The sequence below is a fragment of the Leptonychotes weddellii genome, chromosome 3 (genome assembly GCF_054177405.1).
Source record: "Leptonychotes weddellii isolate Sample4059 chromosome 3, ASM5417740v2, whole genome shotgun sequence".
Classification (NCBI taxonomy): Eukaryota; Metazoa; Chordata; class Mammalia; order Carnivora; family Phocidae; genus Leptonychotes; species Leptonychotes weddellii.
In genome coordinates this window covers 99,856,009-99,881,735 of record NC_138371.1, presented here as the reverse complement: position 1 = coordinate 99,881,735, position 25,727 = coordinate 99,856,009, and the positions used below count along the sequence as shown (strand labels likewise).

At 39.0% G+C, this 25,727-nt stretch overlaps 1 protein-coding gene, 1 long non-coding RNA gene and 1 pseudogene across 12 annotated transcripts in view; 1 reads left to right on the top strand and 2 right to left on the bottom strand.

Moving 5' to 3' along the window:
- The window catches only part of SAP130 (Sin3A associated protein 130), a 79,339-nt gene extending 65,247 nt beyond the window's left edge, over positions 1–14,092 (top strand). For 6 of the 10 annotated variants that reach the window (XM_081814658.1, XM_081814656.1, XM_081814657.1 and 3 more), the window contains 4 exons: positions 11,339–11,442; positions 11,923–12,015; positions 12,547–12,660; positions 13,150–14,092. In XM_081814658.1, the coding sequence (XP_081670784.1) occupies positions 11,339–11,442; positions 11,923–12,015; positions 12,547–12,660; positions 13,150–13,308 (470 nt within the window). In that variant the 3' untranslated portion in view covers positions 13,309–14,092. Of the gene's footprint in view, positions 1–826; positions 1,797–11,338; positions 11,443–11,922; positions 12,016–12,546; positions 12,661–13,149 lie in introns of those variants that run through there. The other 4 variants (XM_081814660.1, XM_081814659.1, XR_014143667.1 and 1 more) reach the window with 3 other exon arrangements.
- Positions 14,093–14,986: 894 nt separating this feature from the next.
- LOC145720590 (uncharacterized) overlaps positions 14,987–25,727 on the bottom strand; it is a 54,945-nt gene continuing 44,204 nt past the window's right edge. For both annotated transcript variants that reach the window (XR_014143670.1, XR_014143671.1), the window contains exon 3: positions 14,987–15,518. This is a non-coding gene — a long non-coding RNA (uncharacterized LOC145720590). The remainder of the gene's footprint in view (positions 15,519–25,727) is intronic.
- Positions 22,300–23,365, bottom strand: LOC102746804 (archaemetzincin-2-like; annotated as a pseudogene).

Below are 25,727 nucleotides of genomic sequence, written 5' to 3'. Positions count from 1 at the left end.
TGCTTCTCTCTCTCCCACTCCCCCTGCTTGTGTTCCTGCTCTCGCTATCTCTCTCTGTCAAATAAATAAATAAAATCTTTAAAACAGATAATAGATTTAAATATGAAATGTGAAACTACTAAACTTTTAGAAGAAACCCAAGATAAAGTCTTCACGACCTAGGGCATGGTGAACAGTTCCTAGACATGACACCAAAAACACTGTCCACAAAAGGAAAGGAAAATAAACTGGACTTAATAAAAACTTTTTATCTCTGAAAGATCCTGTTAGGAAGATGGAAAGACAAACTATAGACTGGGAGAAAGTATTACCAAACCACATATCTCATAAAGGGCTCATATCTAGAATATATGTATTAGGAACTTTCAATACTTAACAGTAAATAAAAACCATAATCCAATTAGAAAATGGACAAAAAGGCATGAAGAGACATTTCACCAAAGAGGATAACTTGAATGACATGCACAAGAAGATGTTCAAGGGAATAGAAATTTCCAGGCCTTAAGTGTGGTCTGCACATAGACTTTCTTACAGAGTTTAATTTGGTGGGTGAAGGAGTAACTTTATAATGGATATACCTGACAAAACACCACCTCAGCCAGGTGCTCAAGGTCAATATGAATAGTGAAAGATCATGTTTAATAGTATACCCTTCTGTTCAAACTTAAGCAACTGTCAGTATACACTGCTATGTGTGTAAGGTGTTTTATATATAAACCTGCTAATAACTACAAATCAAGAACTGGTAATAGATACGCAATAAATAAAGAGAAAGTAATCCAAGTATATCACTAAAGAAAGCCGGCGAACCATGAGAGAAGAGAGCAAGAGAAGAAAGCAACAGAGAAAAACCACAAAAACAACCATAAAACAAGTAACAGCGGGTACCTGGGTGGCTCAGTCGGCTGAGCATGAAACTCTTGATTTTGGCTCAGGTCATGATCTCAGGGTCATGAGATCAAGCCTTCGTGCGATTCTTCCTCTTCCTCTGCCCCTCCTTTCCCACCACCCTCCTCATGTGCATGCTTTCACTCTCTGGGAAAAAAAATAAGCTAACAAAATGGCAAATTGATACCTATCAGTAATTACTTTGAATGTAAATGGACTAAACATTCCAACCAAAAGACAGAGGATAACAGAATGGATAAAAAAGCAAAACCTAGGGATGCCTGGGTGGCTCAGTCAGTTAAGCATCTGCCTTTGGCTCAGGTCATGATCCCAGGACCCTGGGATCAAGTCCCACATTGGGCTCCTTGCTCAGCCAGAAGCCTGCTTCTCCCTCTCCCTCTGCTGCTCCCCCTGCTGTGCGCGCTCTCTCTCTGACAAATAAAGAAACAAAATCTTTATAAAAAAAAAAAAAAAAGCAAGACCTATCTGTATGCTGCCTACAAGAGACTCATTTCAAACCTAAAGACACATGTAGATGGAAGGTGAAGGGATGGAAAGGCATTTATCATGCAAATGGGAGTGAAAAGAAAGGCAGAGTAGCAATATTTATATCAGACAAAATAGACTTTAAAACTAAGACTGTAACAAAGAGACAAAGAAGGACACTATATAATCATAAAGGGAGCAATCCAACAAGAAGATGTAACAATTGTAAATATTTATGCACCCTACATGGGAGCATGCAAATACATAAAGCAGCTAATAACAAACAAAAGAAATAGTCAATAGTAATACAATAATAGTAGAGGACTTTAACACCCCACTTACATCAATGGATAAATCATCCAAACAGAAAATCAACAAGGAAACAGTGGCTTTGAATGACACAGTGGACCAAACGTATCTAACGGATATATTCAGAACATTCTATCCCAAAACAGCAGAATTCACATTCTTTTCGAGTGCATTTAGAACATTCTCCAGAATAGATCACCTGTTAGGTCACAAAACAAGTCTTAATAAATTAAAAAAGATTGAAGTCATACCATGCATCTTTTCTTATTTTTTTTTTATCAAGAACAATATTTATTAAGACCATTGTTAGGAAAAGGTTACAGACTTTTAAAAATATACCTGAATCTACTATGAGGACCAAGTGCTAGAGAATAAGCACCAAAGCATAACAGCGTATAATGTTCTAATGTGTATGTGAAATAACTTCATTTGTCTCATTAAATCCATCTTTTCTTCAATTTAGTCAAAGGTTATAGCAAAATACAATATTTGTCATATGAATGGTTCATAAAATGCAAGTGGCTGTGCTTCTCATTTTTGTTCATGTCACCTTCTAGACACATTACATAATAGCTAGATATCCTGGTTTTGCTCCCTAAGAGACCACCAGCTGATGGTTCCAATTTTATAAGAAAAAGAAACATGGAAGACTGTTGAATCTCAGATCTGTATCTCTGAAACAAATAATGCAATATATGTTAAGAAAAAAAAAAAAGAAGAAGAAGAAGGTAGCGGGAGGGGAAGAATGAAGCGGGGGAAATCGGAGGGGTAGATGAACCATGAGAGACGATGGACTCTGAAAAACAAACAGGGTTCTAGGGGGGAGGGGGATAGGAGGATGGGTTAGCCTGGTGGTGGGTATTGAGGAGGGCACATTCTGCATGGAGCACTGGGTGTTATGCACAAACAATGAATCATGGAACACTTCATCTAAAACTAATGATGTAATGTATGGGGATTAACATAAGAATAAAAAAAATTCTTTACAGAGAAAAAAAAAAAAAGAAACATGGAAACTTTGTCCTTATAACTAGTCTTGTCATTAATAGCACTGCTCAATTGGCTACGGGAAAACAACCATGCATCTTTTCTGACTACAGTGCTGTGAAACTAGAAATCAACCACATGAAAAAATCTGGAAAAAACACAAATACATGGACATTCAACAACATGCTAGTAAACAATGAATGGGTCAACCAAGAAATCAAAGAGGAAATCAAAAAATACATAGAGACAACTGAAAAAACACAGTGACCCAAAATCTTTGGGATGCATCAAAAGGTATTCTAAGAGGGAAGCTTGTAACAATACAGGCCAATCTCAAGAAACAAGAAAAATCTGAAGTAAACAACCTAACACAAACCCCAAACCAGTACAAGGAAGGAAATAAAGATTAGAGCAGAAATAAATGAGATAGAGGGGTGCCTGGGTGGCTCAGTTGGTTAAGCGTCTGCCTTCGGCTCAGGTCTTGATCCCAGGGTCCTAGGATCGAGTCCCGCATCGGAACCTGCTTCTCCCTCTGCCCCTCCCCCCTGCTCATGCTCTTGCTTGCTCTCTCTCTCTCTCTCTCTCAAATGAATAAATAAAAAATCTTAAAAAAAAAAAAGAAATGAGATAGAAACTTAATAGAGCAAATCGATGAAACGAGGAGCTTGTTCTTTGAAAACATCAACAAAATTCATAAACCTTTAACCAGACTCATCAAAAGAAAAAGAGAAGACTCAAACAGAAATGAAACAGGAGAAAGAACAACTGACGCCACAGAAATACAAAGGAATACAAGAGAATATTATGAAAAATATGCCAACAAATTGGACAACCTAGAAGAAATGGATAAATTCCTAGAAACATAACTTGCCAATACTGAATCGGGAAGAAATAGAAAATTGGAGCAGACCAGTTACCAGCAATGAAATTGAATCAGTAATCAGAAAACTCCCGTCAAACAGAATTCCAGGACCAGACAGCTCCACAGGTGAATTTAAAGAAGAGTTCATACCTATTCTTCTCAAACTATTCCAAAAATAGAAGAGGAAGGAAAGCTTCCAAATTCATTCTGAGGCCAGCATTACGCTGATACTAAAACAAGATAAAGACGCCACAAAAAAAGAACTACAGGCCAATATCTCTGATGAACATACAGGCAAAAATCCTTGACGAAATATTAAACTGAATCCAACAATATGTTTAAAAAAATCATTTGCCACAATCAAATGGGATTTATTCCTGGGATGCAAGGGTGGTTCAGTATTCACAAATCAATCAACATAATACATCACATCAACAAGAGAAAGGAAAAAAGCCATACAATCATTTCAGTAGGTGCAGAAAAAACATTTGACAAAGTACAACATCCATTCATGATAAAAAAAAACTTTAACCAATATAGGTTTGGAGGAAACCTACCTCAGCATAATAAAGGCCATATCTGAAAAACCCACAGCTAATATCATACTCAATGGTAAAAAACTGGGAGCTTTTCTGCAAAGATCAGGAATAAGACAAGGATGTCCACTTTCACCACTTTTATTCAACATAATACTGGAAGTCCTAGCCACAGCAGTCAGACATGAAAAAGAAATAAAAGGCATCCAAATTGAGAAGGAAGAAGGAAAACTTTCACTATTTGTAGATGATATGATACTATATATAGAAAACCTGAAAGAGTCCACTAAAAACTACTAGAACTGATAAATGAATGCAATTCAGTGAGGTTGCAGGATATATTATATATTAATGAAATATATATGATATATATATATTAATGAAATAGCAGAAAGAGAAATTAAGAAAACAGTCCCTTTTACAAGTACACCAAAAATAGTAAGATACCTAGGAATAAACTTAACCAAGGAGATGAAAGACCTATACTCTGAAAACCATAAAATATTGATGAAAGAAATTGAATATGACACAAATGGAAAGATACTACATGCTCATGGATTGGAAGAACAAATATTGTTAAAATGTCATTACTACCCAAGGCAATCTACAGATTTCATGTAATCCCTTTCAAAATGCCAACAGCATTTTTCACACAACTAGAATGAATAATCCTAAAATTTGTTCGGAACCACAAATAACCCTGAATAGCCAATGCAATCTTGAAAAAGAAAAACTAGAGGTGTCACAATGTCAAAATTCCAAATTTCAAGATACAGTACAAAACTAGTAATCAAAACGGTATGGTACTGTCAAAAAAACAGACACAGATCATTGGAACAGAATAGAGAGCCCATACATAAACACAATTATATGGTCACTTAATCTTTGACAAAAGGAGGCAAGAATATACATTGGGAAAAAGTCCCTTCAACAAATGGTATTGGGAAAACTGGACAGCAACATGCAAAAGAATGAAACTGGACCACATTCTTAGACCATACACAAAAGTAAACTCAAAATGAATTAAGGACCTAAATATGAGACCTGAGACCATAAAAATCCCAGAGGAGAACAGGCGGTAATTTCTCCGACATCAGCTGCAGCCACATTTTTTCTATTTATGTCTCCTAAGGTGAGGGATACAAAAGCAAAAATAAGCTATTGGGACTTCATCAGTATAAAAATTTCTGCACAGCAAAGGAAACAATCAATAAAACTAAAAGCCTACTGAACGGTAGGAGATATTTGCAAATGACCTGTCTGATAAAGGGTTAGTATCCAAAATACATAAAGAACTTCCATAACTTGGGCACCTGGGTGGCTCAGTCAATTAAGCCTCTGCCTTCGGCTAGGTCATGATCCCAGGTTCCTGGGATCGAGCCCCACATCGGGCTCCCTGCTCAGCAGGGAGCCTGCTTCTCTCTCTCCCTCCTGCTCTGCCTACTTGTGCTCTCTCTCTTTCTGTCAAATAAATAAATAAAATCTTAAAAAGAACTTCTCAAACTCAACACCAGAAAACCCCAAATAATCCAATTTAAAAATGGGCAGAAGACATGAAGAGGCATTTCTCAAAAGAAGACATCCAGATGGTCAACAGACACATGAAAAAATGCTCAGCATCGCTCATCAGGGAAATGCAAATCAAAACCACAATGAGATAGCACCTCACACCTGTCAGAATGGCTGAACTCAAAAACACAAGAAACGACAGGTGTTGGCAAGGATGTGAAGAAAAAAGAACCCTCACACACTATTGATAGAAATGCAAACTGGTGCAGCCATTGTGAAAAACAGTATGGAGGCTCCTGAAAAAATTAAAAATGGAATGACCATATGATCTCGTAATTCCACGACTGGGTATTTACCCAAAGAATTTGAAAACACTAATTTGAGAAGCTGTATGCACCCCTTTGTTTATTTCAGTGTTATTTACAATAGCCAAACTATGGAAGCAACCCAAGGGTCCATTGGCAGGTGAATGGATAAAGAAGATGTGATATATATACACAAGGGAATATTACTCAGCCATAAAAATGAATGAAAATCTTGCCATTTGCAACAACCTGGATGGATCTAGAGGGTATAACACTAAGTGAAATAAGTCAGAGAAAGACAAATACCATATGATTTCACTCATGTGGAGTTATAAAAACAAGGAAAAAAGAGGGACAAACCAAGAAATAGACTCTTAACTATAGTTAGAGAACGAACTGATGAAACTGATAGTTACCAGAGGGGAGGTGGGTGGGGGCCAGAGGTGAAATAGGTGAACAAGATTAAGAGTGCACTTGTTATGATGAGCACTGAGTAATGTATAGAGTTGTTGAATCACTATATCATACACCTGAAACTAATATGTACACTGGAATTTTTTTAAAAAATAGTATATACCCACTTTGCCACTTTCCCTCTATGTCTCCTCTCATAACTACACTCTAATCCTGAGAGAAACATCAGGCAAATCCAAATAGAATGGCAGCCTGCAAAATTACTTGACCAGTAGCCTTCAAAACTGTCAAGGTCATCAGAAGCAAGGACCATCTGAGAAACCATCAAGCCAAGAGTTGTCGAAGGAGACATAACAAGTAAAATGTACTGTATTTATTTTCGTTGGGTCCTGGACCATAAAATTTATTTTTTAGAAAATGTTCAACATTACTAGCCATTAAAGAAATTGAAATTGAGGTGTCACTACACACCTATCAAAACAGCTGAAACAAAAATACTGATAATGCTAAATGCTGGTGAGGATGCAGAGAAACTAGATTTTTTGTACATTCCTTTAAGCACTTTGAACCTGTAGTCACACTGCCTTCTGGCCTCCCTCATTTCTCCTTAAAAGTCAACTGTTGATTCTCTGAGATGGTTGCATTTCTCATACTTGGAGTTCCTGGACTTTCTTGGATATTTGGGTTATTGTTTTTCAGTAAATTGGGGACATAGCCATGTTTTTTCTTTGAATATTTCTTTCTCTCTTCTTCTGGTACTCCCATTACCTGTGTGTTGAGGCTTTTAATAGTGTCTCACATTTCTCTGAGGCCCTGCTTATTTTTCTCATTCTTTTTACTCTGTTCTTCAGCCTGCATAATCTCTATCAGTCTGTCTTCAACTTGACTAATTCTCTTTTGTACCAGTTCCCGCCTCCTGTTGTGTTCCTCTAAGTGAATTTTTTTTAAGTATTTTATTTTACTTTTTAACTCCAGAATTTCCATTTGGTTCCTTTCTTTTTATAATTTCTGTCTCTTTATTGATTTCTCTACTTAACTTGACATGATCATCATACCTTCCTTCTTCACTCCTACGTCCCTTCCATTCAGTGTATTTCTTTATAATGGCTGCTTTGAAATCTTTTTCTGGTAAATTTGACATCTGGTCGCTCTTTCTGTTGCCTGCTTTCTTCCCCCCACGTATGGGTCACACTTCTTTATTTCTTTGCATGCCTCATAATTTTTTGTTGGAAACTAGACATTCTAGATAACTCTGGATACTAGTCTTTCCCCACCCCACCCCAGGCTTATTATTGTTATTTGCTTGTTTATTTGTGTAGTGACTGGTTAGATTATTTTAGTGAAGTCTCATCACCTCCACCACCAGGAGTGTTGAGCCTTTGATGTTGTTCCTTAGGGAGGCATAGCTTCAGGTATGCCGGCAGTCATCCTGGGATGACTGTGGCACTGGGAGAGCTCTCACCCGCTCTTTTCCTGACCACACCCAGCTAATTAGCCCCGCTAATTGCGTGCTGTTTGCTCTACCAGAACACTACCGGAATGTGCTCTGGAACACAAATTACATTCCTCTGCAAACTATTCCAGTCAAATCATAGCTCCTTTCAGAGTAGTTACTGAAGTCATTGTCTGATATTTGTTCTGCCCCCAAGAGGACTCCTCTCAGCCATCATACTCTTTGTTCTCTCCTACAAACTAGTCAGCCCACAGTCTAGGCTGTATCTTCTTTTTTTTTTTTTTTTTAAAGATTTTATTTATTTATTTGAGAGAGAGAATGAGAGAGAAAGAGCACATGAGAGGGGGGAGGGTCAGAGGGAGAAGCAGACTCCCCGCTGAGCAGGGAGCCCGATGCGGGACTTGATCCGGGGACTCCAGGATCATGACCTGAGCCCAAGGCAGTCGCTTAACCAACTGAGCCACCCAGGCGCCCGGCTGTATCTTCATTTGATCTACAAATCTCCTAATTGCCTTTCACTACAACCTCCACTCTTCCTTAGGAGCACCTTTAGGTTTCAGCTTCATAGTCTGTGGCAAATGGAGTCAGTTCCTTTAGGAAAAGATTAGAAGCTACCTGTTATATGGGCTGTTTCTCCCCCAGGCAGAATCTCTAAGCTAGGCCTCTGGAGGTGGGGTGAGGACAATGGCAGCCTTCTCTCTAAGTAACACCCTACTCTAGGAGGTGAGCATCAAGTGGAGGAGTGAGCAGCATGGGGTCCTCTTGGCTTGCCTCTCCTAGCATAAAACCACCACTTCACAAAGTTTCACAGTGTTCTCCGCACACCTTGCCCTAAGGTACAGCCTCCATTCTAGACTAGGGATCGAACAGAAGAGAGCCCCTGCATCTCAGTTGTACTCACCTAGGACTTAGCCTGAGTAGCGGGGAGCAGGATGGGAAATGCTGATGACCTGCTTCGCCTGGGAAGATAGCCTTCCACTTGGCAGCTGGGGGAGAGGGAACCCCATGTTCTGGGCTGCAGCAGTCTGCGTGGAGATCCACCTCACTGAGCTGGGAGAGGAAAAGAGGGAGTGGTCTTGATTCAGATACCATGGACTCACTGTTTTGTTTTGTTTTTTAAAGATTTTATTTATTTTTTAACAGAGAGAGAGAGACAGCGAGAGAGGGAACACAAGCAGGGAGAGTAGGAAGGGGAGAAGCAGGCTTCCCCCTGAGCAGGGAGCCCGACGTGGGGCTCGATCCCAGGACCCTGGGATCATGACCTGAGCCGAAGGCAGACGCTTAACGACTGAGTCACCCAGGCGCCCTGGACTCACTGTTCTTACCACAGATTTGCTTGAATAGATATTGCATGAATAGATTTTCTATTTCCGCTTAGGAGCCTATCCATAGGTCTAAATAGTTATTTTTAAAATTTTCACCAGTTTCACTGGAGAGCAGGTTAGCAGAGCGCTGTCATGCCACAGGTCAGTTGTCTCTCATACTTTGCTGAGCTAGCTGCTCTGGAAAACAGTTTGGCAGTTTCATAAAAACTAGAACATACACTTACCATATGACCTAACAGTTATACTCCTGGGCATTTATCCCAGAAAAATCAAAACCTGTGTCCCCACAAAAATCTGTACACAGCTGTTCATAGAAACTTTTTTTGGAATAGGCAGAAACTGGAACATACTATTGGCCATTTTTATATCTTTTTTGGAGAAATACCTGTTCAGATCCTTTGCCCTTTTTAATTGGTTTCTTTTTATTATTGAGCTATAGGAATTTTTCATTTGTTAGTCTCTTATCAGATATATCCTTAAACCATCTTTGCAGCGTCTTCTGAATCTCATTATGTCAAACTAAAACGTTTTTTCAAATGTTTAAAATGAAATGCTCAAGTACATCTGAAACTGGTGAAATCTGAATAGACTGCATCATCATCATGGTTGTGGTATTGTACTGTAGTTTTACAAGATGCTGCCATTGGCGGAAGTCAGGTAAAGAGTACTTAGGATTGGGGCACCTGGGTGGCTCAGATGGTTAAGCATCTGCCTTGCTCAGGTCATGATCCCAGGGTCCTGGGATTGAGCCCCACATCCGGCTTCTGACTCAGCAGGGAGCCTGCTTCTCCTTCTGCCTCTCCCCCTGCTCGTGCTCTCTCTGTATCTCTGTGTCTCAAACGAATAAATAAAATCTTTTTAAAAAAAGCAGGGGGTCGGGCGCCTGGGTGGCTCAGTTGGTTAAGCGACTGCCTTCGGCTCAGGTCATGATCCTGGAGTCCGTGGATCGAGTCCCACATCGGGCTCCCTGCTCGGCAGGGGGTCTGCTTCTCCCTCTGACCCTCCTCCCTCTCATGCTCTCTCTCATTCTCTCTGTCTCAAATACATAAATAAAATCTTTTAAAAAAAAGGGGGGGGTACTTAGGATCTCTGTGTTCTTTCCTACAACTAACTGTATGTGAATTTCCAATTACCTCAGAAGTTATCTTTAAATCATATGCACGCTAATATTTGCCTACTAGAAGAGGTTGAGTTTTTTTAAATTGATGAACTTCTTAGAGCAGTTTTAGTTCCACAACAAAATTGAATAGAAGGTACAGGGATTTCGTATGTACCCCCAGTCCCCACACATGCACAGCTATCAACACCCCACCACAGTGGTACATTTGGTACATTTGATGAACCTACACCAACACATCATTATCACCCAAAGTTCATCACTTACATTAGTGCTCAGTCTTGGTGTTCTACATTCTGTGCATTTTGACAAATATATAGTCTTTTCAAGAATAAATTTTTAAATAAAGTAAAATTTTAAAAATATTTTTAAATAATTTTTATTATTTAAATTTTTAATTAATGTATAAATACACTTTTTAAGATTTTATTTATTTATTAGAGAACACAAGCAGAGGGAGCAGCAGACTTCCCGAGGAGCAGGGAGCCCGACGCAGGGCTCAATCCCAGGACCCTGGGATCATGACCTTAGCCGAAGGGAGACGTTTAACTGACTGAGCCACCCAGGTGCCCCTATAAATACATTTTAAGTTGTAGTTAAAGAGTAGTTAAAACTTCAGATACACAGCTCAACTCACCTTTGACAAGTACCCTTCAATCCTGCTTTCCCTCTCCCCAATCCAAATGATACGTTTCATATTTATTTTACTACAGTTCTGGTTGCTGGACTTTTCTATCCAAATGTGAAATGCTATTCAAATTTGATTCCTTTCATTTCTCCAAGATCTAGATAACACCAAAAAGCTTCTAAAACTTCATGCCCAATTCTCCACATGCTTGCAAACATCACACATGAGCAAGGCTCCAGACCACCAGAGACCATTTCCCTTCCTTTAAGAGATTAGAATATTAATTCGCTCTCTTTCAAACTCACTAGATTAGCAGAGTACGTCTTTACAGCATTCTTTTGGGGTGAACAAAAGGAGAAACTTTTATTCATGTTGTGACCTCTGTTCGTAATTATTTAAAGATATTTAAGTAAAGAAATTCTTGATAAAATAGTAGTGCATCGGTAGCTTGAACCCAAATTATTTGAACTTTATAAAAATTGAAATATACTTTTTATTTTTATTTTTTTATGGTTCCAGAAGAGAAGAAAGCTATGCTGCAGGAAATAGCTAACCAGAAAGGGGTATCCTGTCGTGCTCAAGGCTGGAAAGTTCACCTCTGTGCTGCTCAGTTGCTACAGCTGGTGGGTAGAGTTCTAGTAGTTGTTACGTCCTGCTGAAGAGAGGAACAGATGCTGGAGGCATCTGAGTTCATAGAGTGTTTCCTTTTGAGTAATTCTGAAGCATTCCCAATTAGCATGGGTCATGCAGAATTTTTATGTATAATATATGATATAATATTGTAATTACTGTATTTATCCCATAGATATAATTCGAACATATCTTAGTCTGGTACCAAGAACCAAAATACACTGAACAACTCTGTATAAGACCTACAGTTAAGGTTCCATATTTTGTGTTGCTGTGAATCTGAAACAGCTTCAAATGGCCTAACTGTAAGTCCTTGCTCCCCACAATGCTCCTTATCAGAGGGACCAGGCTCAACTCCCACTTCTTCCTGATCAGTGGGCTTTAGTTCCCTGCCAGTTTGCAATATTGTTCAAATAAGCTGTCACAATCCCCATGGTAACCAGGGAACACCTCTCCCTCTCGATACTACAAAGCCTGCCTCCTACAGCCCCTGCTTGTTCACTCTGTTCCTGAGTGCAGCCCCTGCGTGGCCCTGCGTGGTGTGTGGTGTCCTCCTCCCCTGGGCTGTGAGTATATTGACTAGTAAACTGCTATTGGTCTCCTGTGTCCAGTGTTGGCGGGTGTTACTTGTCCGTCTCCATAACCCTAGGGCGGGAATCCTTCCTTCACCAAGGAGGTGAAGGGGCGGGGGGCAATCAAAACAACAACCTCATGAAGTTTTCTCATCTTTGGAGTAGTTGTGATCTGAAGAACAATGTCTATTATGAGTATCTTTAAAAAAAAGTAGTTCCATGGCTACTTTTTGTTACTTAGAAAAGCATGTTTCTGTGAAACCTTTAGACTTTTTTTAGAGCAGTTGTGAATTCAGGGCAGTATTTAAAAGTTATCCTTGAAGATGGGCCCTAAATTATGACAGGTTGTCCTATTAATCGTTGTTGATCAATTTCCCTTGCCCTAGTCCTCGGGAGAAAGGATTCTATCACCCAAACAGCTCTCATCCCAGTTTACAGAAGTGATTCAAGGTGGGTGCATTTGCCTGAGGTTACCAAGGAAAAGTATCTCTGAGGCCATGATGCCCATCCTCTTGTGTGTTGCAGACAAATCTAGAACATGATGTTTATGAAAGACTCACCAACCTACAGGAAGGGATTATCCCAAAGAAAAAAGCAGCAACTGATGATGATCTACACCGAATAAATGAACTGATACAGGTTTGACATAGCCCTTTCCCTCTGATCATCCAGTTTATGTGGTTGTCACTAGACGGTCTTACTTCTCCCATTTCCCTCCCTCTTTCACTAATATCTTTAGTAAAAACCTACTCTTTGGGGCGCATGGGTGGCTCATTGGTTGAGCATCCAATTCTTGGTTTCAGTTCAGGTCACAATCTCACGGATCATGGGATCAATCCCCACGCTGGGTTCCGTGCTCGGCAGGAAGTCTGCTTAAGACTCTCTCCCTCCCCCTCTGCTCCTCCTAGCACCCCACCCCACCCCCGCTCGCACACGCTCTCTCTCTTTCAAATAAATTAATAAATCTTAAAAAAAGAAAAACCTATTTACTTTAGCGTGCATTACCAAGAAAGACTAAAACATTTTTTCTATGTGGAAGCCTCAAAATGGCCTGTCCATAGGTGAAAAGTTATTTGAAAGCCTGGTGGTTTCCCGATTACTGATTGTTGATGATGTCTTCTGTTGCAGGGAAATATGCAGCGGTGTAAACTTGTGATGGACCAGATCAGTGAGGCCAGAGACTCCATGCTTAAGGTTTTAGATCATAAAGACCGCGTCCTGAAGCTTCTAAACAAGAACGGGACTGTCAAGAAGGTGTCAAAATTGAAGCGAAAGGAAAAAGTCTAGACCCAGAAGAATCAGGACTTTGGAAACAGAATTTATGAAGAATGATGGTGGGGTGGGGGGAGGGTTTTGGTTATTTTCAAAGTGGAACATTGAAATAAAGGAAGTGTTCCTTAATTCACACAAGAAAGCAGAGGGACCCATGGTACCCAGTGGCACAAATGGATCAGAGCTATTCTGACGCAGTGAACTCCATTCTCTCTTTCAGGCGTATCCCTCTTAAACTCGCTGTGTCATAAATGACTCCTGATGCATCAGTGTCTGCCAGTTAGAATCAGTGACACAAATGAACGGCTGCCAGTTTTCAGCCTTCTGGTTTATAAACTCTATTTATCTGGTGGACTCCTGCAGGACCCATACTGAGCCTGGACTGAAAGTATCCACTTGGACCATCTGTTATCGCTCTACACTGAAAATCAAACCTCTTCCCCTCATCCCAGCCGGGTCTTACTCTGTCTGACCTTCAGATGCCTGAGCCGGCCTTTTACAGCAGTGCCATGGCACCAAGAGACTTGCCACATCTCACACTCTAAAGGGTTTGAACTATTAATTCTTGTCCTTTTTTTAAAGAACCATTTCAAAGTGAAATTGTTATAGTGTCTGTCCTGCGTGTGTCAGAGTTGGGTTTTTGTGGAGGTTCAGAGCAGGCAACATCTGAAATTGCTCTGAGATCCTTGTTCTGAAGTACGTTCTCGGTTATTTGTACTTCTGTAGCTGGTGTGATGCTGTTAATTGTACGTACCGCACATCTCCAAATGTTAATAAAGGACTCAAAGAGGTTTTTGTACATGAGCAGTTTGCATCTTTTTATAAAGTAAGTCCGTGCCATGCTGATCACCACGTGTGTGTCCCACTTTAATTTCTTACACAATGTTGAGAGTCTACTCTGCTAAAGTTTTGTTACTCCACATAAATGGGTTCCACCTATTCTGGTATTTTGAAGATGTCACCATGGTAAAGTCTGTTGGCTCTTGGTTATCTTAAATACAAGACTATATTTTGTCCCATTGCAGGTATAAATTTGTCAAATTATAGAATAATTAGGAGTTGGGGTGGAACTGGCATGGAGGGCGGATTTTCTTCACAAGGTTACTCTTGCTTCCTCTGAGCCGCCTGAATGGTATAGTAGCTAGGCTTGCTTCCTTTGAATACAAGCAAGCATCTCTGTCCCTTCTAGCTGGATGTTCTCTTTCCTGAGGACCTGCGGTGCCAGCGTGGGCCTGGAGCTCTCCTCTTTGCCCTGACCTGAACAGATTTAAGACAGGGAGTCTGTGCCAGTTCTGACCAGGTCTTTGGGACCAACGCTCTGGCTCACCTGCAACAGGCTTCCTCCAGTTGAAATGGTAAGCTCTCATCTGGAATAGCACTGGAGAAGAGGCAAAGCGGGCTTCTGCTTAGGCCACATAGGCCTGTGTAGCCTAGACTAAGAAGTCCTCAGAATAATCGCCGCTGCTTCATGGAACCAACTTTAAAAGGTATTATTGGTTGTTTGCTAGACACCAGTATAGTTTGCTAGACTGTGCTAGAAGAACGTTCCTTTGCCTCAGTTTCTCCTGTGCACATACTGCCCCAGTGATCTCGTGGTGTGCTAGCTATGATTCAGGTACTTGGGATCCTACATTACAGACCTGTTCTCTCCAAAAGTATTGTCACCACAATTTGAACAAAACTTAGACAACTCATCAAAGGAAGCTTGTCAGTGCAGGTTGGAACAATAGCGTTTTCAGTATTTCCTTGCCTTATATATACAGTCAGAAGTTGGGAGAGTCTTGTCTGTGTATACTATGTTGTTTAAAAACAGCTTTATTGAGGACTAACCTACAATAAACTAAACATCTCAAAATACACAATTTGATAAGATTTGACATACATGCATGGCCATTTCACCATCACCGTGGTCAAGGTCGTGAACGTCGCCATCAGAACCAAGTTTCTCCTGGTGCTTCTGATTTCTTCCTTCTCGCCCCTGCCTGCCCCCCACCTTCAGACAAACATTGGTCTGCTTTCTGTCACTAGATGAGTTTGCATTTTTTGGAATTGTATTTTAGTGAAGTCATACAATGTATTCTTTGAGAAAGGGAATGTGCTTTCTTTTACTCAGCATAATGGAAATTTATCCTAAGATTTATCCGTTTCTAGAGTTAATTGCTTTTTGTTGCTGAGTACCAAGCTCTCCACTGCATGGATGTTCCACAAGTTGTTTATCCATTCACCTGTAGAAAGACATTCAGGCTGTTAGCAGGTTTGGGTTATTACAGATACAACTCTTTTGTACATTTATGTTCTTTATATGGACATGTATTTGTACATAACTTTTTAATTGCTGATATTACATTGTGCTTTCCAGTGATTTATAGACAGGAGATAGTCCAGAGACCAACTGACTTTTGGTCCAGAAAAGTATCATTCATAAACTTAAAGATTAGAAAGAATTGGAAATATATTTGAGGTAAGACTTGGATTTGGCTTCTTTTCTCTACAGTGGAAAATCAAAGAAACATAAATCTGGGAGAAAAACAGTTTTAACCCATCTGCTTTGTCTAGAAAATCTTTCATATATATATATTTTAAAACCTGGATATTTCAAAACTTCATTAAATAGGGAAATACCTTATAGTATTTTCATTTTCAGTGATTTTATCACAGTAATAATATAGAATCACAATTTTAGAGATTAAAAGTTATTTAAAGATTATACAGTTCAATCTGTGAAAAAATGGACACCTTTGAAAGGATGTATTTTTTTTGTACTTTTTTATTGTAAATTACAGCACAGATACAGAAAACTACATGGAAAAAATGTATAGCTTCGTAACTTTTTTTTTTTAAAGATTTTATTTATTTATTTGAGAGAGAGAGAATGAGAGAGAGCACATGAGAGGGAGGAGGGTCAGAGGGAGAAGCAGACTCCCTTCTGAGCAGGGAGCCCGATGTGGGACTCGATCCCGGGACTCCAGGATCATGACCTGAGCCGAAGGCAGTCGCTTAACCAACTGAGCCACCCAGGTGCCCGCTTCATAACTTTTTAAAAGAACAACTTTGAAATTACCACCCAGGGTGAAAAATAGAACTTTGTTAAACAATCACTTCAGAAGTCCCACAACTGCTGCATCCCAATCACAACTCTACCTTCCCCAAAATAGCCACTATCTTGACTTTCTCTTTCAAATAACCAGTTTTATTGTGATACAATTATGTAGAGCAAAATACCCAAATCTTAATAGCTTTATACTTTTTGACAAATACATACACCCTTAGCTGACATCCAAATAAAGATATATGTAACATTACCATAACCCTAGAAAGAGTGCTCCTTTGTAGTCAACACCCCTCCGCCCCCTACCAAGGTAAACATTGATCTGTCCATTATCACAGATTAGTTTTGTCTGTTCTTGAACTTCATATAAATGGAATCATAGAGTACATACTTATTTGTGTCTTAATTTGAGATTCATCCATTTGTTGTATGTATCAAATTGTTCCCTTTTACTGCTGAGTGGTTGTCTACTGTGTGAATGGCAAGATTATTCATTTCCCTATTAAAGGACATCTTGCTTGCTTCTGGTTTTTGACCATTGTGAATAAAGCTGCTATAAACATTTGCATGCAGATTTTATGTGGAAATAAATTTTCAAATCTGTTGTATAAAAACCAAGGAATGTGATTGCTGGCTCACAAGGTAAAATTATGTTTAGTTTTGTAAGAAACTTCCAAACTGGGGCCCCTGGGTGGCTCAGTCGGTTAAGCAACTGCCTTCGGCTCAGGTCATGGTCCCAGGGTCCTGGGATCCAGTCCTGTATCAGTCTCCCTGCTCAGCAGTATTTCTCCCTCTCCCTTTGTTTAGGCTCCCCCTGTTTGTCTTCTCTCTCTGTCAAATAAATAAAATCTTTAAAAACAAAACACTACCAAAAAAACTTCCAAACTGTCTTCCAAAGTGGCTGTACCATTTTACATTCCTACCAACAATGAATGACAGTTCTTGTTGCTCCACATGCTCTCCAAAGTTTAGTTCACATTCTGGGTTTTAGCCATCCTAATAGGTAGGTAGTGGTATCTCGCTTTTATTTGCAGTTCCCTAATAACATGATGCTGAGCACTTTTCATATGCTCCTATGACATCTTTATATCATTTTTGGTAAGGTGTCTATTCAGATCTTTGCTCATATGTTAATTAGGTTGTTTTCTGATTGAGGGTTTTTTTTTTAAGATTTTATTTAAGAGAGAGCCCGAGCAGGGGGAGGGGCAGAGGGGGGGGAGAAGCAGGGAGTCCAATGTGGACTCGATCCCAGGACCCTTGGATCACAACCCTAGCCGAAGCCAGATGCTTAACCGACTGAGCCACCCAGGCACCCTTCTGACTGAGTTTAAGAGTTCTTGGTATATTTAGAATACCAGTCCTTTTTCAGAAAGATAAGCGTTTTGCAAATGCTTTCTTGCTGTCTGCGGCATATCTTTCCATTTACTTAATAGTGCCTTTTGAAGAGCAGAAGTTTTCAATTTTAATAAAGTACAACATCAATATCTTTTTGTGTGTGGATTGTGCTTTTGGATTATATCTAAAGACTCATCGCCAACCCCAACATCATCTAAATTTTCTCCTGTTTTGTTATAGAAGTCTTTTGTGTTTTACATTTAGGTCTGTGATTGGTTTTGAGATAATTTTTGTGACAGTGGTAAGGTCTGTGTACATGTTTGTGTGTGTGTGTGTGTGTGTGTGTATTTCCAATTATTCCAGCACCATTTGTTGAAAAGACTATCTCCATTAAGTTACCTTTGCATCATTTGTCAAAGATGAGTTAACTGTATTTGTGTGGCACTATGTCTGGGCTCTCTATTCTGTTCTGTTGATACACTTCTATTCTTTCACCACTACCAATCCGTTTCAATCACTAGCTTTATAGGAAGTCTTGAAGTTGAGCAGTATAGGTTCTCCAACTTTGTTCTTCACTGTTGTGTTAGCTATACTCTTTGTATAAATTTTAGAATCTGTTAATAGCTATGAAAAACCCTCCTGGAATTTGGATTAGGATTACATAGAATCTATAGTAAATTGGGAAAGAATTGACTTAATGATATTGAGTGTTCTAGTCCATAAATATGGATAACCTCCATTTATTTAGGTGTTTTATTTTTTCAAAAGTTTTGTAATTTTCCTCATATACATCTTGTACATATTTCATTAGATTTATACCTAAGTATTTCATTTTGTGTGTATGCTATTGTTAATGGTACTGTGTGGGACACCTGGGTGGCTCAGTCGGTTAAGCGTCTGCCTTCGGCTCAGGTCATGATCTCAGGGTCCTGGGATTGAGTCCCGCATCCGGCTCCCGATCAGCAGGGAGCCTGCTTCACCCTCTGTCTGCCCCTCCCCCTGCTTGTGTGTTCTCTCTCTCTCTCTGACAAATAAAATCTTTTAAAAATAAATAAATAAAATAAATAGTACTGTGTTTTTAATTTCAAATTCCAATTGTTCACTGGTAGTATATAGGAAAGCAGGCAAAATTTATATACTATTTACCTTATATGCTGTGATGTGTTTAAAAGTGTTAAAAAGACTATTATTTCACTATGGAATTGTCCTGGAAATTTGTCAAAGGTGTATATATATATCTGATATATAACTATGTGAAGAATTACTTCTAAACTAATTTTTTTGTAAGATTTTTATTTTGGGGGCACCTGGGTGGCTCAGTCATTGAGCGTATGCCTTCGGCTCGGGTCATGATCCCAGGGTCCTGGGATCGAGCCCCACATCAGGCTCCCTGCTCTTCCGGAAGCCTTCTTCTCCCTCTCTCACTCCCCCTGCTTGTGTTCCCTCTCTCTGTCAAATAAATAAAATTTAAAATATATATATGTTTTTATTTTTAACTTATCTCTACACCCAATGTGGGGTTTGAACTTATAACCCCGAGATCAAGAGTTACATGCTTTACTGACTCAGCCAGCCAGGAGCCCCTGAATTCTCAATTCTATTCCATTGATCTATATGTCTAAACTTAGGCCACACTGTCTTATCTTACCTAAACTTTTTAGTAAGTTTTGAGTTTGGAAAGTGTGAGTTCTCTTTTGTTGTTCTTTTTCAAGATTGTTCCGGCTGTCCTGGGTCCTTTGAATTTCCAGGTCAATGTTAAGATGCCTGTCAGTTTCTGCAAATAAGTCATCTGGGATTTTGATAGGTATTATGTTGAATCTATATAATTTTGAGAAATTTTGCCACCTTAATATTAAATTTTCTGAAAAAAATAAATTTTCTGATCTGTGAATATGGACGTCTTTCCATTTATTTAGTTCTTTTTTTTTTTAAGATTTTATTTATTTATTTGACAGAGAGAGACATAGCAAGAGAGGGAACACAAGCAGGGGGAGTGGGAGAGGGAGAAGCAGGCTTCCCGCGGAGCAGGGAGCCCAATGCGGGGCTCGATCCCAGGACGCTGGGATCATGACCTGAGCCGAAAGCAGACGCTTAATGACTAAGCCACCCAGGCGCCCCTCCATTTATTTAGTTCTAATTTAATTTCTTTCAACAGTGTTCTATAGTATTCAAAGTTTTTCATTTGTTAAACTCAGATACTTTTTTTTTTTTTTAAGATTTTATTTATTTGAGAAAGAGAGAGCATGAGCAGTGGGGAGGGGCAAAGGGAGAAGCAGACTCCCGATGAGCAGGGAGCCCGAAGTGGGGCTGGATCCCGGGACCCCAGGATCATGACCTGAGCTGAAGGTAGACGCTTAACTGACTGAGCCACCCAGGCGCCCTAAATATGGTTTTTATTTATTTTGAAACAGCTTGACTGAAGTATAGTTCACATACCATAAGTTTGACCCATTTAAAGTATACAATTCAGTGGTTTTTATATGTTACATTATCTCTTAATTACAGTAAATATATAAACATAAAAGTTGCCACTTTAACCATTTTGAATATACAATTCAGTGGCATTAATTACATTAACAGTATATAAACACCACCATCTGTTTCCAAAATGTTTTCATTACCCCTTTGTAACCATTAAGCAATAACTCCTCATTCCCCCTGCCCCAACCCCTGGTGGTCTCTAAACTATTTCTCTCTATGGATTTGCCTATTTTAGGTACCTCATGTAAATGGATTCAAATATTTGTCCTTTGTGTGTGGATTATTTCACTTAGCATAAGCTTTTCAGGGTTCATTGAGGTTGTAACATGCATCAAAACTTCATTTCTTTTTATGTCTGAGTAATATTCTGTTATATGTATATATCACATTTTATCCATTTACCTGCTGATGGATACTTGGATTGTTTCCACCTTTTGGATTGCAAATAATGTTTTAATGAACATTGGCATACCAGTATCTGTTCAAGTACCTTACTTCATTTTGAATATATATTAGGAGTGGGCTTTCTGAATCATATGATAATTCTGTGTTTAGCTTTCTGAGAACAACCAAACTATTTTCCATAGCAACTATACCATTTTACATTGCTAGGTATTTTATTCTTTTGATGCTATTGTAAATGGAATTTTGGGGTTTTTTTAAGATTTATTAAGTTATTTTAGAGAGAGAAAGTGCATGCTCATGCGAGTAGAGGAAGGGGCAGAGTCTGGAGAAGGAGAGACTCTCAAAGAGATTCCCTGCTGAGCACAGAGCCTATGACCCTGAGATCATAACCTGAGCCCAAATCAAGAGTCAGACACTCAACTGACTGAGTCACCCAGGCACCCTGGAGTTGTTTTCTAAATTTGCATTTGACTTGTTCATTGCAAGGGCACAGAAATACAAGTGATTTTTGTGTGTTGATTTTGTATGCTGCAGGTTTGCTGAATTCATTTATTAGCTCCAACAGTTTTTTGTGGAATCATGAGGTTTTTCTACATGTAAAGCCATGTCATCTATGTACAGAGATAACTTTACGTCTTCCTTTCCAATTTGGATGCCTTCTATTTCTCTTACTTTATTGCTCTGGTTTTGAACTTCCAGACCTACGTTGAATAAGAGTGGTGAAAGCTGGCACTTGCTTTATTCCTGACCTTGGAGGGAAAGCTTTCAGTCTTTCATCAGTGAGTATGATGTTAACTGCTGGGTTTTCATTCAGGGCTTTTGTCATGTTGAAGAATTTCCCTACTATGCCAGGATTATTGAGTGTTTTTATATATTTTATCAAATGCTTTTTCTGCATCAAGAAGATTGTTGCTTTTATTCCATTCATTAATGTGATTTACTGCATTGATTATTTTTTAATATGTCACACCATCCTTGCATTTTAGGAACAAATCCCACTTGGTCATGGGATGGCCTTTTTGTGTGCTGCTGAATTTGATTTGCTAGTATCTTCTTGAGTATTTGCATCTATATTCATAGAGAATTTTTGTCTAGTTTCTTGTAGTGCCTTTGTAGAGTTTTGGTATCGGGGTAATGCTGGCCTCATAGAGTAAGTTTGGAAGTATTCCCTCCTCTTTAGTTTGTTGAAAGAGTTTGCAAATAAATGGTAATGATTCTTATGTCAACATTCAGCAGAATTCACCAGTGAAGCCACCTGGTTCTAGGATTTTCTTTGTTGTGAGATTTTTCATCACCACTTCAATCTCACCACTTACAGGTATCTTAGTTCAGGCTGCTGTACAAGAATACCACAGAATAAACATTTATTTCTCACAGTTCTGGAGGCTGAGAAGTACAATCAAGGTGCTAGCATATCCAATGTCTGGTGAGACCACTCTTTCTTGTTTGCAGATGACGGTCTTCTTGTTTTATCCTCACATGGAGGAGAACAGAGAGAGAGAGGACATAAGCTCTCTGGTGTCTCATCTTGTAAGGACACTAATCTTGTTCAGGAGGTTCACCCTAATGGCCTAATCACCTCCCAAAGGCCCCACCTCCTATTATCATCACATTAAGGGCTAGGATTTTAACATATGAATTTTGAGGGGACAGAAACATCAAGTCTATAGCATAAGTCTATTCGGAGTTTCTATTTATGTGCAAGTATTTGGTTAATTACTCCTACTTGAAGGTCCTTAGTTTTGGAGGACTGCAAGGCATTTTATTACCTACTCTTTCCATCCCTTAAAGGTTTCCACAAGTTTTGGCAAATTCACATTATCCTCATGACTATGTTTTGGAGTGAATCCAGGCATGTGAGTAGATTCACCATCAATCCACCTCACCAGCACTTTGCATCTTTCTACAATATGTTGAAGCCAGCGCACTGCAACTTGGGTAAATTGATGGGGCAAAGATTTAGAAGGCAGTAGTTGGCTTTTTCTAAGTAGTTGGAGCCTCACATTAGCCATATAAGCTCCTGGCAGTGTTGCAGTCTTAATATGTGTTCATTCTCATTGGCTAAAGTCTTGTAAGATTGAAGCAGCAAAATACTAGTCATTTTAGGGATAGAATAGTTATCAGAAATTGGATGGTCACTGGAAGATGTTTTCTGGAGCCTGTTTGTTCTTCATATCATGAGCTATAAAAAAATCACTGTGAAACCTGGTAAAGCTGAATATTTCCACACCATCTATCAAAGAGGCCTGTCCAAAGAAAAAGATCAATTGTCGTTATCCCCGCAACAGAACACATCTTCAGGTTTCTTTTTGTTTAAACCTTCAGGATGTGCCTCACATACATTTGTGGATTTGCGCATTATCATTGACTCTAAAGGAACACCTAGTTGCAGAAACGGGAGGTGGTTCTAGGAGTTTTACTGTGAAGCTATAGAAAAATGCTCCATAGTGACCCTTGAGCCATTTAATATATTCTTCACTAGTAATGGTAGTGTTCCCTGAAGATCCAGTATATACCAATGGACTGTATATGGATACTGCATTTCTTTGGGGAAGGTGTCTTACTATAAGGTTCATTGGTTCATTGAAGAACTCTTGTCAGGGGCGTCATGATGGGAGGTGATCCAATCTGATTACAAATGCAAGGTGATGAGTCCAAAGAGAGAACTCTCTCTGGCTGGAAGGATTCATTCACTAAATGCTGTTCCCCAGCATCTAAGTTCTCATATTGTTACACAAGTGCTGGGTTCTTTGAGATGAGAGCTATTTTTAGTGTCTGTTCAGAGGGCCACACTGTTTCCATCTTTACAGACAAAGGTTCCCACTGAAGTTTTTACCTTAAAAGGATAGGAGTGTCTATACCTAGCCATAGAATTGTGTAGGGTGCCTTCTCCCCCAGCAGGCCTCAACACTACCTTCTCACTCTCATGGCAACCCTTGCATATCTCCATTTCTTCTTGCATTACTTTTGGTAGAATATCTTTTTATTTCTGTAAAATTGATAGTAATGTCCCTACATTCATTTCTGATTTTAGTAATTTGAATCTTCTTTTATTCTGAGTCAATCTAGATAAAGGTTTGTCAATTTTGTTGATCTTTTCAAAGAACCAGCTTTTAATTTCATTGAGTTGCTATTTTCTATTTTATTTATCTCTGTTCTATTACTTCTTTCTGCTAGCTTTGAGTTTAGTTTGCTTTTCTTTTTCTAGCTCCTTAAGATGTACAATGAAAGTTACTGATTTGAGATATTCCTTTTTTCAACATATACATTTACAGCTATAAATTTCCCGCTGAGCCCTGCTTTTGCTGCATTCCTTAAATTCTGCTATGTTATGTTTTCATTTGTCTCAAAGTACTTTTGAATTTCCCTTGTTATTTCTTCTTTTGGTTGGTTAAGAGTGTTTCTTTAATTCCCACCTATTTGTAAAATGTCTGGTTTTCTTTCTGTTTTCATTTCAAGTTTCATTATATTGTGATTGAAAAAGATACTGTGGAGGCACCTGGGTGGCTCAATCAGTTAAGTATCCAACTCTTGATTTCAGCTTAGGTCATTATCTCAGGTCTGTACTCAGCAGGGAGTCTGCTTGAGATTCTCCCTCTCCCTCTGCCTCTATCCCTCTCCCCCACACTCGTGCTCACTCTCTTGTGTGCTCTCTCTCTAAAATGAATAAATCTTTACAAAGAAAAGAAAAGAAAAAGATACTGTTTGTGGTTTCAATCTACTTAAATATATTGAGACTTGTTTTGTGATCTAACATATGGACTATTCTGGAGAATGTTCCATATGTACTGGAGAAGAATGTGTATTCTGTTGCTAAATGTTCTCTGTCTATTAGATCTAATCAGTTTATGATGTTCACATTCTCTATTTTCTTGTTCATCTGTCTGGTTGTTTCTGTCCGTTGTTGAGAGTGAGTATTGAAGTCTCCAACTGTTATTGTTGAACTGTCTATTTTCCTCTTCAATTCTGTCTATTTTTGCTTCATATATTTTGGAGCTCCTTAGGTATGGATATATTTGTAATTGTTATGTCTTATTGCTGTATTGAAAGTTTTATCAATATGAAATGTTCCTCCTTTGTCTCTTTTCATCCTTTTTCATTTACAGTCTATTTTTGTCTGACTATTATTGTCAGACTATTTTGTCTGACAGTCTATTTATGTCTGTACATAATATAGCACCCCCCTCTCCAGCTTTCTTGCTGGCTTTTTTTTTTTTTTTTTGCAAGAGAGAGAATGAGAGAGAGCACGAGAGGGAGGAGGGTCAGAGGGAGAAGCAGACTCCCTGCTGAGCAGGGAGCCCGAAGCGGGACTCGATCCCGGGACTCCAGGATCATGACCTGAGCCGAAGGCAGTCGCTTAACCAACTGAGCCACCCAGGCGCCCCTTGCTGGCTATTTTTATGGAATATCTTTTTCTATCCTTTTACTTTCAACCTGTGTTTCTTTATATCTAAAGTAAGTGTCTTATAGATAGCATACAGATGGATTCTGTCTTTTAATCCAATCTGCCAAGCACTATCTTTTAATAGGAGAGTTTAATCCACTTATATTTAATGTGATTACTGTTAAGGAAGGATTTACTTCTGTTAGTTAGCTATTTTATTTGTGTGTGTTCTATGGTTTGTGTTCCTTTAGTTCCTTGGTTACTGCCCTTTTTGGTACTTAGTTGATTTTTTGTAGTGTACCATTTTGATTCCCACCTTCTTTCAGTTTCTGTATATATTAGGTTATTTTCTTAGGAGTAACCTTAGGTATTACAATTCACAGCCTAAATTTATGAAAATATGCTTTGGATAACATCAATGTAGTTCCATTAGTATATAAACATTCTGCTCCTGTACATCTCCATCCTTCCCTCTTTATGCTATTACTGTCACTGATTACATCTTTATACATTGTGTACCATTATCATAGATTTCTAACTGTTTCATGCATTTTTCTTTTAAATCATACAGGAAAAAGGGAGACATAAACCAAGCCAAATGACATGCTTTCTAAGTCACTGATATTCTTGGTTAGTATTTGAAGGAAATAATCTTTTTTCATCCTTGGGCAGCTTCACTTCTTCACTCATCAGTGTTCTGAGTTATAAAATGTGGGTAATAGGGGGGTGGGGTGGGAGGGATGGGGTGACTGGGCGATAGACACTGGGGAGGGTATGTGC